The following is a 13,678-nucleotide window of genomic DNA, read 5'->3' as shown; positions in this document are numbered from 1 at the left end:
GGTTTTTCGACAATTGTGAATCACTGCAACCATGAGAGGTCCTTGAGCACACAGTCATAAATGTGCACAAAAAATATTAGGCTGATGGGTTCAGTAGTATTAGCCGACAAATACATGCACACACACACACACACATAATAAACCGGAATTACCCTTTAAACTTAACCTAAGGGGGATTCTATCAATTCCACACATAAAGATCAGTTTACTTGTCACAGAGTCCTACTCAGCCTGTGAAAACAGCTGCATAATGTCTTGTATAGTTTTGAAGGAAGCGCTCCAGTCTAGAGACAATAACCTTGATGATGCCATCAAAGCTCATACTCATAGTAAGCTGAATTAACATGGAGCACTCCAATTTTAGTCGCATCAGTTGTTTGACGACTGTCCTCCATCTGCAAGAACACATCGCATTGATTCTGCATAATGTACAAGGCTACAAGGGTGAACCACTGTAGCAACACGACAGAAGTGAGGATTTGAGGTTGAGTACTGGAGGGAAACTGGAGGCGGCATCTTCAGTCATTTATCAGTCTCGGCTCTGTAGCAACAGGAATATTAATGGAGTGTGTTTATAAGCATTTCAAATTCAGACTGCACTCACAGCAAGGTGCAAGCAGCTGGAGGCATAAGCAATGACTCCACTGAAGTAAATAAAAAGCAGGCCACACCTTCCCTTATTAATGACACAAATATTTCCAGCTACATAACTATAAAAGTGAGCCGCTGTTACCTTGACACTAACATGACAACTCAACGTACCTCCTTAGCATCTCTGATCTTGATGAGGAAGGTCTGCAGCTCCATGGTCTCTACAAACAGAGCCCTGCACACAGCTTGGTAGTGTTCTGGAGCCAAGCTTGGGTTGGCCAGCCGAGACGCACACAGCGCCATCACCTGGCGGAACGTACACACCGGCCTTATCGCTCCCTCGTTCTCCTGGTCTTCCTCCTCCTCCTCCTCTTCCTGTCCACTGTAGCCTTCATCAGTTGTGCCATTTCCAGCGGTCCTGTCTCCATCTTCGCCGTGGTCCCCTCCAGCCATACGTTCAATGAGGCGCTCCAGCTGTGGGCTGAGCTCCCGCTCCTCGCTGTCGTCCAGCCCCCAGTCCAGCGCTCGGTAGATGGCCACGCCCAGCGACTGGACCAGCTGGATGAGGAGGAGAACAAACAAAACCAAACAGGAGTTTGGTTTCAAACAGGAGAATTTCATCTTCCCATTCATTCCCATTTTGACTGGTACTAACTGCTAGGCTTTAAAATGTTAGATGATCTGTTTTTAGGATTTGCTCTTTAACCAGTCACTTTTGATGTCAACAGACAGCATAAAATGAGAGAACAATAAAGAAATGCTGTCAAATGAGCGTTCATTTGACGTTTCACTATGACAACAGGAGGAGGATGATGACTGAAAGGTCTTTAGAAAAGTCTGAAACACTGTTCCATATTTAAAAAGTACAAGTTAGTTGAAATTCATAATATATAAGATTACATCAAAGTCCTCACCTGACACTCTGGAGCAGGTGGAAGAGGAGGCCCGTCAGTGTCATCTGAAGAGACGAGAGAGGACACACAGCCAATCAAGCTATAACACATTTTACTTAAATCAGCATTAATTGATTCTTTTTTAGAAACAGCATGCCGTTCTGATCAAAACACATGTTGCCAACATGTTGTATACATTAGCAGAGTAAAGTAAACGAAACACACAATGAATACATAAAAAAGTAGTGATATGCAGTACATGGAATGATAAAACTAGTCACTGATAACTTCAATAAAATAAAAAAAATTTAGAATCAGAAAAAGACTGAAGTAATTATGTGTACAGTACATATATATATGTCTTGCTTTATGACAAGCAGTATATTTTGTCAAATGTAGGTATTTCTAAATTGAAGAACTGTTTTTCTCTATTGTACCACTGTGATACATTTCAACAGTCACTGGTGATCACTAGTCACTAAGTTGAAACTGGTTGGTGTGCAGGGTTTTAACTGGTATTTATATGAGGAGCAAGCTGAACTGATGTTGAATCATCAACTCAGCTGAAGAAAACCACTAACAGTCAACCTATGAACTTAGTGGCAATAATAAAATTAAGTCAGTCTGTTTTCAATCTTCCACTCATTAAATCAAATGTGTTACTCCATGTGTTCCACAGTCATAACTTGGTGATGTATTACTGTTTCGCAGCCAGGTTGGTGGGCCTGTGTGAGTGTATGTGTGTGTGTGTATGTGAGAGAGAGAGAGAGAGAGTAAAGAGAGTAAAAAAAGCTCTTTCTCCCAGCTCAGATGTCAGGAATGACACCCGAGAGGCCTGAAACTCCTTGATCAGCAGCTCTCACTGCAGAGAAACAGGACAATCGACGGACAAGAGAAGCAGGAGACAGAGACAAAGACAGATAGATAGAACCAGTGGAAAACATCAGGGAAGAGAGGGAGAGAGGTGCATTGAGAAGCACAAGAGAGATGAGAGAGATCAGCAGAAAAAAAGATGAAAAGTGGGGAGTGCAGGTCTGGACGTGGTGATGGGGGGAGGTCAGCCTGCCACCGCATCCTCTCCTGTCAACAACAAAGTGCTGAGAGCAGGACATGAACCTCAGACAACAGAGCTTCACTCTGTTTCCCATGTGAACACAGACACTGCTTCAATCTGCAACAAAAGGCAGCAAATGACACTGGAGGAGGGCAAAGAAACTCTATTATGATGCCCTCCCCACAGGAGTGGAATGATAACATGAACCCCTGCAAACCTGTCAGACAGGTTCAAATAATGCACGGCCAGGGTCACGTAGCGTAACCAATGATACCTCCGCCAGTTTCCCACAGCTACAGCTCAATAAACACAAAAGAGGAGAGGAATCTGCATCCAAAACACTTCAAAGAGTCCTCAAGCTTAGATCTTGGAAAACACAACACCCCATTTAGCCATATGGACGCGGGAAGGATGTTTACACCACTGAGACATTATTATTTTTATCCATTTCGTTGTGTATGAGAGGAAAGACTGCAGTATTTTTTTTTTTTTGCTTTTAACACAATAAAACAAACCCTTATTTTTAGGGATGTTTCTTTAAAATTACATCTCAATCGCTTTAACCGTTCGGGTTATGAATTTATGGAAATGTTAGGGCATTTCTAGGAATGCTAGCCCTGGTGGCTACACCACGGCAAGATAAAGTCTACAGCAACGCTAGCAACTCTGTGAGACTGTAATGCTAACTGTAAAGAAACCCAAACTAGAATGGATAAAAGTTGAAGTCCTGGTGAAGTAACTGTTGAACTGGCGCTGGTTGGTATGGTATTAGTTGTCATGCTAACATGCTTTATATCAACTCTCTGCATAGATAAATATCACCAGCAGAAAGTGAAAATAAGAGTAGTTAGCAACCTGGCTACTTTGGCACAGCAGCGCTTTGAGCTGAATGCTAACATACTAACACTAGCATGCAAACATGCTCACAATGATAATGATAACCAGCCATTGTTTACATATGTTTACAATGTTCTCCATTTGACTTTTTTTTTTTTGTTTATTAGCATGCTAACGTTTTGTTAACTACCACCAACTGTAGGCTGTCCACAGTCACTTCCTGTTTGCTTCATAGTGAACTATAGGCCTCTCTACTTGACACCAACGCCCATCATGCAATGAAAACTTTTGCTAGAAAATCCTGCAGATGTGTCACATTTTATAGCTATATGTGAAAAGGACAGTTGTGTGACATTGTACCTCTCAGCAATGATGCAAAAGGATTGTGATTTTAAAAAAAAATGTAAAATCTGATGGGAATTTTTAAAGTTTTGCAGGTAAACCACAGTAAAGTCAGGGGATCACAGGTATTACAGTTCATTTTAAGGGCACATTAATGTGTGAACCAAATTTCATCCCACTAACAATTATTTTCATAATTGATTAATCTATTGTTATTTTCTTCATTAATCAATAAGTCATTTGATCTAGAAAATGTAAGAAAATGGTGCAAAATGTCGATCACTGTTTCTCAAAGCCCAAGGTGATGTCTTCTTTTTTCCTTAGCAACAACCCAAAGATATTCAGTTTACTATCACAGATGACTAAAAACACCAGAAAATATTCACATTTGAGAAGCAGGAATCAGAGAATTTTGACATTTTCTTCTTGAAAAATGACTCATCATTATCAAAATTGTTGGCGATTTTCTGTTGATCGACTAATCGATTAACTGACTCATTGTTGCAGCTCTAAATGTGTGCACAAAATTTCATGGCAATCCATTTAATATTTTTAGAAATATTTCAGTCTGGACCAAAGTAATGGACTGACCAACATGGCCATCCTGAGAGATGCCTCAGTGACAATGAGCTCCTCTTATACTGGTTCCCATGGATGTCTCCTAGCCAACCAACAGCAGGCAAGTATTTGATCATGTTTTGTGTATTGTCTGACTGACTTTCTGCTATGTTTTGACCCCCCTTCATCCCTTCCTCCCTTCTCCCGCCACACACACACTGCAGTGTTTCTTCTCATTAGCTTTAAGTCACACATAGTTTATTGCGGCTAATGATGGAAAATATTTCATCCTGAAAATACACGCACAGACATACACTCACACTACTACGCATACTCTCCCAAGATGGACTTTGCCATCTGTTGCCATGGTAATAAGGTCTGAGAGACTAAATTCAAAGAAACCACAAAGTGACAGAGAGGGAAAACTGGGCTATGAAGAGCAGGGCTAGTTATAAATGAATCAGAAAGGCAGAAAGAGGGAACAGAACATTTTAAGTCGTCACCTGAACTGACCTTTTAAACTCCACTTCCACCTTTTACCTACATGTCAAGCCGTAGGTCACTATGAGCGCATTTTTTGCCAGAGAACAATAATCAAGGGGAAAACACTAAAAACACTCTCTATATAATTGGAGTTCATTTCTATTTGAATAAAATCAGGGGAGCATTCAGATTTAGAGCTGCGTGTTCTGTGAACTGACTGCTGTGCATCAAAGCTTCTCTGCATGGTGGAAATTTGGCACGATCTCTTGGGGAACAGAAAGATGATGTAACGTGAAAACCTTGCAAATCACATTTTGGGGAGTCTCATGTTTCAACAGTGCATGGTCACTGAGCTTTTTCTCTTTTACATGGGGGGTGATGCAAGGTTTTTATCTGACAGTAGGAATATGTATCTGAACCTTGACTTCCTGCTGGTCTGATGTGCGCTCAGTGAATCACTGTTAACCTCACCCTTTAGCCTTGCCCTGCCGTGTCTCTGTGTGCGGCCTTAAATAGAAACAGTGAGGAGCTTCATCTCAAACTGAGTTACTGCATGTTTTGTAGATGACAGATCAGGAGCTTTTGCAGCAGCACATACAAACAGACACACTGAGCACTTCGGGGTACGGGAGCATAATCAGCGTTTACGAGCGACAATATGATCTCCATTAGACCCACTTAGTCATAAATCTATTAATGAGGCTGAAGGTACTGTGCTATTAAAGCCAACCTGACTTACATAAGGACAGTGCGGTACTTTGAGAACAAACCTCAAAGTCCAAATCCTCAGGTTTATAAAAAAGTACTGTGTTTCCATCTGAGCTGCGTGCGAACCTCAAAACTTTTTTGGTACTGACCGAAATGTGTCTGTAGCACAGAGTATCAAAAAACTGACAAATACCAAAAGCTGACATTGAGTGTCTGAACAGATTTGTCTTCTTCTTTTCAAATTATTTGTTGAGATAATTCCTCATTTTAAAAATATATTTGAAACTATTTTATTCAGGGCACTTTCTTTTACATCTGCTTTTGTTTAGATAACGATTCATATTTGATGACCTTGACTTCTTATGTTTACATTTCTCAAAGTCAAAAAATTGTGTCATTTTGTTATCAGCGAAGAAACTTGGGTGTCATGAAAAATTTCAAACTAGATCTAGGTCTTGTTACTGTCACAAACATGGGATTGAAGCATTTTCTTGTTACCAACTTTGACAGAAAGAATCGAAGCTCAATCAAAGCAGAAAGAGGCAGAAGTTTCAGAGGTTGTCTGATAGGTAAATGGGATCTCAGGCGCTTTTTATACTGGTATTTATTTGACATGTTTTAAGAATAGATTGTTTAAATCTGTAATTGTTCTATATAATTAATGTGTTGGTTCCTCCATATACTCAAAGCTGAACCTAATCAATATTTTTGTATTATCAATAAATGAAATGACTGTGTAGAGATGAACAAAGAGTCATCATCTGCAGTTTCCCTCAGCTCTACGCTGAGCGTTTTAGCCTCTTTTAAACGTACAATATGTAATTCCTGCCACTAGGGGTCTCTCAATCAAAACAATAACAAACTGTTAAAACAACCAGTTTTCACTAGTTATTATCCGTGAGGTCTCCTCCTCTCCAGAATAAACAGACACGGTGATTAAAACCAGTAGTAAAAACACTGAATAAACAGTTCCACGTCAAAAATCAGTGTTTCTCTGCTGCTGTTTGAAAGGCCACAGGACGTCCAGGAGAGGCTCTGTGTGAGCTGAGCTGCTGCTAACGTTTGCTCAGTTTGTTTGATGACTAAAAACCTTCATCCAGTTAAAAGATATAGTTAAAAATGATCAAGATCTAAAAAGTTTACAGTAAAAATGTGGCTTAAAACTGAATAAAAGTCAATCTATGGCAGAATTTCTGGCGGACAACCACAACGCTGACACATGCATCTTGTGTGCATATACTCTTTGGTAGTGGGGGTATGACGTCATTGACCAAATGAAACGGACCGTTACGTTGATTAAAATTACAGATTTCAGTTTGAAAATTGTTGGAAACATTTGGGATAATGTAAGTACACAACTCAACAAAATATATAACATAAGCCTAGTCGTTTTTAGACATTTTAATGCGGAATAGTTACATATTATAGCTTTAATTCATCATTTTGGTTTTACAGATTGCAGCTTTGATGTTTTGGTTCACTCTGAATGCTCTCTTCAGTGTTTTACTAACAGCAGGCAGCTGTTTTCAGCAACATACCCAGCACCTAACAAAAGACAGATAAAAGTAGCAACTAACTGGTGGAGACAGCTGAACATTTAGCAGCTAAAAAGTATTAATACTGGACTAATAGTTGTTGGGTGTCCAGAAGAAACACTTTGTTTTTTGGCACCATTAGCATTAGCTGCTAATGTTGCTCTCTGTTAATATCTGGATGTGTAAACAGTAAACTGTTTGCTAACAAGTTCACAGAAGAAGGTAGAAAAGTTTTTCAAATGTTTTACAAGGAAGTATAATTCAGTGTTAACTGAGGAAGTGATGTGTGCCAGATTGCAGCTGGTTCCTGAACACATCTGATGTCGTGGGAAAATTAAATTTCTTCCTTACAAGTATGACTCAGTGTGTATTATGACTGTATCAGGTCAGACTGGTTCTGTCTCTGAAGGGGGAGCGGGCCAGATAGTCACAGCAACAGCTGATGTCAGTGACGTCAGAAAACTTCACACAGCGCTCTCATGTTTACCAACAGGGACGGTCTGTCACGTTTCACACGAGAGGAGACTAAAGACGCAGGGAAATAAAAGCAGAGATGTTGCTGCTGCTGCTGCTCACTGCTGTTACTGAAGGTTTTAGGAAGGTCTTCGCCTCCAGAAAGCAGAATTTAATTTGGTAAACAAGAGTGAATCTTGGATGCTCCTCTCTGTTGCAGTTGCACTCAGTGACTCAGACTGATACATCAGGTGTATATGTTTACATTAAAATGCTGTGTGGTGCAGCTTCGATCCCGGCTCATATTTAGATTTGCATTAACTTCCTCCTCCTCTGCAGGTTGCTGTACAACCTGATGAGGTTTAGATATCCAGGAAATAGAAAGTCATTTCAGACTGTCAGGGCTACCTGCTCTGAATACTAACGTTACAATGTATGTTTATATCCTCAGGATGGAGCAGCATGTATACCCACCAACACACAGTCAGCCCGTCATTGTATTTACAGGGCAGTTGTAGATCCACTCACTGATCTTCTTTAATGAGTGTTAATTAAAACACTAAAATTTCAAGATACAATAAAATACAAAAGGTAAGTTATGGTATTGTTTAATGTACTCCTCTGAATCGAGCTGCTGGCTAGTTGTTTATGTAAGTGCCTCTCTAAGTGCGAGTCAGTGTTCTGTTTATCTGAACCACAGGCATCATGTAGATGTCTGTACAGAGGCATTGATCAGCAGTGTATCTCTATGCATGCACAAGACACTTTGTTGTGTTAATTTGGCAACTTTTCTGTCAGATTCTATGATCATGGGTGTAGTGGGGTGGGGAGTCGTGTCCCGTCTGTTGTTTCTGTGTAGTAGCTGTTTGAAAAGGAAAGAAATAATAACTGGAATGAGGAAATTATGAGCAACTTGACAGCGACATTAGTCTCAGAGCACAGAGACAATGTGATGATGCTGAAGGATCAATATCTCCTGCAGAAATACCCACAGATATAAATCTATATGCTTATGTTCAGACACAAATTTGAAAAGCAAGAGCACAAAGATTACAACTGTGGAAAAAAAGTCATCTTTGTACTATTTCAAGTAGTGTTTTACTTGTTTTTCTATATGATTTGATTTGTACCTGTCTGTTATTTTTTATTTGTGTGACTTTTTATATCTGTGATTGTTTTTGATGCTGTCTCCATGCACTAGAAAACATTTTGTTTGCTTGAAAAGTGCTACATAAATAAAAATATTATCATTAATTTAATATAGTGCATTGACATGACTGTACACAGTTCAGAAGTATAGAGGTTGCAGGTTGTAGCTATGTAGCAATAGGTCCAGTGAAAGGTTTTGGCGGCCCTCAACTGTCAATTAAAGTGGTCAATAAAAAAAGTCTGCATTAATAATGAAGTCTGGACCTCAGTTTATTGTTCAGTATCATTTGTCTGTTTCCTCTATTGCCCAGTTGTCTAAAACTAGCGTGCTGTTTCCAGGGATGAATTTGGCCACTTAATGGCAAATGGCCCTCCAGCCGACTGGCTGCATTAATATTGTTGGCAGACTCGCTTAACGGATTTGCACCAGTGCTTCCATGGACTGTGTTTGCGTATGGATCAGTAGAGTGAAAATCAACACAGACTGCAAGGAAACATCTCTGTTAATGAGAGCTAAACATCTCAGCGACAACTGAGAGTTAATGATCGAGGCACGTTTGTGTTTGCAACTGTTGAATAGTGTAGTTCATCTGTCTCCATGTGCTCAAATGGGTCCAAAGCAAATATAAGGAACGTTTTAAAGTCAAAATAGTCTGAATAACTTGAGTCCTATTGGAAGAGTACAGAGACATTATTAATTTAATTTTGGGTTTCACTCTCACTGCTGTAGACAAGACATGGTGGATCAACTAAACTCATAGGATTTTGGTCCCAAGCACTCATTTTAAGGTGCAAGTCTGAAGTTTAATGAAGCATTTACAATTACTTAATAACAAACTAATAATGTTTTAAGAAAGATGCCATTCTGTCGCTAAGCAACGTGCGTCAAGCATCTCCTGGAGACTAATTGTAAACTTTTCCTGTTACATTCCTTGACAGGTGCTACACAAGTGTTACAAGTGTTGTGACAACTTCTCACTCAGTCAACAGGAGCTGCTCTTTTTCATTGCAGAGATTTGAAAACTCACATTCCTGTGTATTTCTACATTTCTCAGTGATGTTTTGAATACTTATTACTTAGGTCTTGGCAAAGATTCAGCACAAGGAAATCCCCCTGAATTCAAATACTCTGGCAATACGATATATAAGGCTTCCTGAAGAAGGTGCAGCAACAGTCGTGCAGAACATGACCTAAGAGCTTTAGAGGCTTTCCAGGACATTCAGCATATCTGGTGTAGTACAGGAAACAAGCGGAAGTTGAATAAAACATCAGCTTCTGGAAATAATATATTTCAGTACCCAAAACTGTGGGGAATAAAGTGGCTCTGAGAGTTCTCAACGCAAGCATGCATAATCACCACTGGCTATGTAATATACAGACAAATAAAACTTTTTTTTAAACTACCTCTGTGCTATAGTCAGACTCCTGGAACAGGTTTGTCGGGCCCAGCCTGCAGTGAAGACATAAATACTCCACATAGCTATATTAGGAGGACATTATGCAGGTACAGGCTAATTGCGGGAGGGGAGGGAATCAACCAGAGGACTGCGTAAAATCCTTTGGGCTTCCATCCACTCTTTGAAGTCTCCTAAACAGAGAAGGATGCTTGGGTGAAGCTGTGCTCTATGAATAATTAATCATTTACCGGCATAATACAAGTCATCCTTGTTGGCATCGAGAGTGCGACAAAATAACAACTAGCAGCCTGAATCTGAACACAGAGTCCGTCGACTAGACAGGAACATTGTGCTGTTCGGGACAGATGCGTCCGTTTCTCTCCTATAAATAGGATGTTCCTGTGCACCAAACTCCGTATGAAATTCATAGAATTTAAAGCGCCACTGTTTATAGTTCAACCTGTCTGCTTTATAAAGCAAGGTTAAAGAACTTTTACAAAACACTGTGAGATAGTCTTAAATTCCGCTCTCATGTAATCAGCCAAGCAGCCTGTATTTTAGTAAAAATGACATTTTCACTGGTTCCTACTGTGTGTGGCCGCAGACTCTCCTGCTGGAAGAAGACGGCGGGAATCAGGTGGAGCAGTTGGAAAAGTCTCAATTCTCCTAAATCTGAGTCCCGATTCGTTGACTATATTTCACGCCGAATTAAAGAGGGGGTCTTAACGTTTTAAATGCAATGTTAAGTAACGTGTAAGCGATAACTAACTTCGCAAATCAAAGCCATATATTTAGATTTAACTTTTTCATATGTAAGTTTTGTGTGAGTTATTCTAAACGAGCGACGGGCTGTGAGGAAGTTAGATGCAACAACAGGACGGCTGTCTTACCGCTGTGTCGGCGCTGCGGCTCTAACGACACGGTCCCGTCCCTGTGCAGGAGGATGGAGGACGGGTCCTTCACCCGGTTGACCGTCCCTGCCGGCGGGCGGGGCACCCTCAGCCCGCTGCAGCACTGGTAGCACACCGCCCATGCTTGCTCCTCGTTGATGGGCTGCTCGTAGGACTTCAGCACCTCCTCCAGAGACAGTTCCCGGGGCTCCGCCAGGTCCCTCGCCTCTCCGCGGTCCACCGGTGCGGTCACCCGTGATTCCCCTTCTTCGGCGCTTCTGTTGGTGGATCTGGCCATGGCTGCGACGCCGTGGAGCCCATTCTTCACTTCGTAAGCACCGGGGCCATTGATGCTGTCCGCTGTCTGCTGTCCGGCCCAGTCTCCCGTCCGCACACCTCGACTCAGCTGCCGCAGCTGCACCTTGTTACCACAACACCGGCAAGGCAGCCCCAGTCAACACACCACATCCGGTCTGAGTTCTCGGCAATAAAACCAATATTAACCAACATATAGCAGTTTTTCAAAGTACAGCGAAGTATCAGACTGCCGGACAGATGAAAAGACTTGTGATAATTTTCCAGGATGTTCTACATACCTCAAACCAAATGACTGTCTTATTGTGACTGTGGATGTTTCTCTCCATTAAGTACTGAGGTGCTCCTGAGCAAGGCATTGAACTCCCAGCTGCTCGAGCCCAACAGCAGGGGACTGTTTAGTTTCATATTGATGCAGTTTTAACATGTTTAATAGATAATTGATCTCATTTTGGTCGTATTTATGTCAGTATATCAGCCTACATCCCTCTTATTCACACATCTTGCAAAATTTTACATTTTCGGTGATTTTTATGTTATCTCTGTCAGACACGTCCAAAAGAACATGGTGGATTGCAATATTTCTGAACAGTCTCACTATTTATATTCTTTTTTCAGTGTCTTGTAAGCGTTTCCAAAGGCTGAAAATAAGGTGCATGTAATCATGGCTTCAATTTGCCTTCTTGTGCTTTTATTTGAAAGTAAAATACGTCACTTCCGACCACGGTGTGGTTCATTCTGGCTGACTTGGCTCAGCGTGGTGCCGTATCAGCAAATGAGGGAGCGGATTGGCTCTGCAGGAAAATGTCAATGAGCAGAGGAGCAAAGGAGGAGAAGAACAGAGGAGCAGAGGATCTTGTTGGGCTTCATCAGTCAGTTCTAACTATGTGATGACGTTATAGGCTATTATCGCTGTTTTAAGGTAGTATGAGAAGTGAGAGATGAGTGTATGCCTGCAGTAATCTTACTTTTCTCCTTTTCGCCCAGATTTTGACACTAATGTCAAACTCAGCAGAATAAAGTGGAATTTCCGAAGAAATCTTTCAAAATAAAAACGTTGTTGCTGAAGCATTATGCTGCAACATGTTAGTGATAAAATGCATTACACAAACCCGATGGCCTATTGGCCACCAGGCTCTCCAAACATTTCATATTAACATTATTAGTCTGCTGTAGTTCAAGTTAATGTATACAGTGATTTAAAAACCACCACACATTTACCTCATATGTTATCATCATATGTTAAATGTGGAATCTGATATTCTTAACTTTAAATGTCACTGTTTTAGGCAAAAAAAGTTTTACTGATCACTGTATATTCCTGGCCATGTAGAGAACTCTTTGAAATTTTGCACTCAGCTTCTTCTTTCTCATAACTGTGAGCCGTTGGCAGGTTAGCCATTAGTCCCAGATGTTCTGCTCTGCATTCAACAGCATCATTGTCTTTGTGTGCATTATATTTGCATAATGGGCGCAAACAGAACCAATGAAAAAGAGCACATAGTCAAAGTCTTAGAGAATGCAAATGCACTGAATTGTTAAAGCTGCAAAACACAAGAAAGAAAAACAAGCAAAAGTAGTTTTACATGTTAAATTCAGGAATTGACAAGCTTTTATATATGAGTTTTCAAATAACCACATTAATCAAGTGAATATTACCAACTTTATAATAATAATGATGATAATAATAACAATAATAAGAATAAGAATAAGAATAACAATAACAATAACAATAACAATAACAATAACATTAATAATAAACTTTATTTATATAGCACTTTTTAAAAGCAACTTTACAAAGTGCTTCACAGACATAAAAACAAAATACACAATGCATAGACTGCACAGAGGTCTAAGAGACATATTTCACATCATGTCAGAGTCCTTCAGATTGTATTTTGAAGGCACAAACACCCAGTTTCCTGTTTTATTCTGAGTGTCTGTGTGATTTTGAAGTAGCATTTGCTCCAGCTTCACCTGCAGGAGCATCCGGTCACAACACGGAATGTAAACTGAAAAAAAAAACTCCAACACGTTTTATATTTTATCACATAAATCGAAACATTTAATCATATATGAATGCACTTTCCATCAGTTAGCAAAACAGAAGAACATTATCAATATGTCCACATTTACACCTTTCACATGCAGTTAGATGTGTTTACATGCAGTTACACTGTACAACATCTGTTTTACAATATACGTGTGTATATTGCACATTTGTTTTTAAATATCATATCCCAAATTCAAGTGTAGATATTTTCTAATTTGTCAAATGTCACATTAAATATATATCCCTTTCCAGGATAAATTGTTATTATATTTGTAAATGTAACATATGTTTTACATGTTTGACTGAAATGTGTGTTATGACCACATTTTTGCAAACAGAAACCAATATGACAATGTTATGCCATCAATGCCTAAATCTCATTAGCAGCAGGTATATAAGTTCCACTTATCTGAGAAAGT

At 40.0% G+C, this 13,678-nt stretch overlaps 1 protein-coding gene across 1 annotated transcript in view; it reads right to left on the bottom strand.

Annotated features, from left to right (window-relative positions):
* The window catches only part of spire2 (spire-type actin nucleation factor 2), a 31,204-nt gene extending 19,012 nt beyond the window's left edge, over nucleotides 1-12,192 (bottom strand). The window contains exons 1-3 of the mRNA XM_044356319.1: nucleotides 10,892-12,192; nucleotides 1,506-1,549; nucleotides 763-1,149 (exon numbers count right to left, since the gene is read on the bottom strand). Coding sequence (XP_044212254.1) covers nucleotides 763-1,149; nucleotides 1,506-1,549; nucleotides 10,892-11,189 — 729 coding nt within the window. The 5' untranslated portion in view covers nucleotides 11,190-12,192. The remainder of the gene's footprint in view (nucleotides 1-762; nucleotides 1,150-1,505; nucleotides 1,550-10,891) is intronic.
* Nucleotides 12,193-13,678: the final 1,486 nt, after the last annotated feature.

This window comes from Thunnus albacares, chromosome 7 (assembly GCF_914725855.1).
Source record: "Thunnus albacares chromosome 7, fThuAlb1.1, whole genome shotgun sequence".
Classification (NCBI taxonomy): domain Eukaryota; kingdom Metazoa; phylum Chordata; class Actinopteri; order Scombriformes; family Scombridae; genus Thunnus; species Thunnus albacares.
The sequence above is the reverse complement of the archived record's forward strand: the minus strand, read 5'-3'. Positions and strand labels throughout refer to the sequence as shown.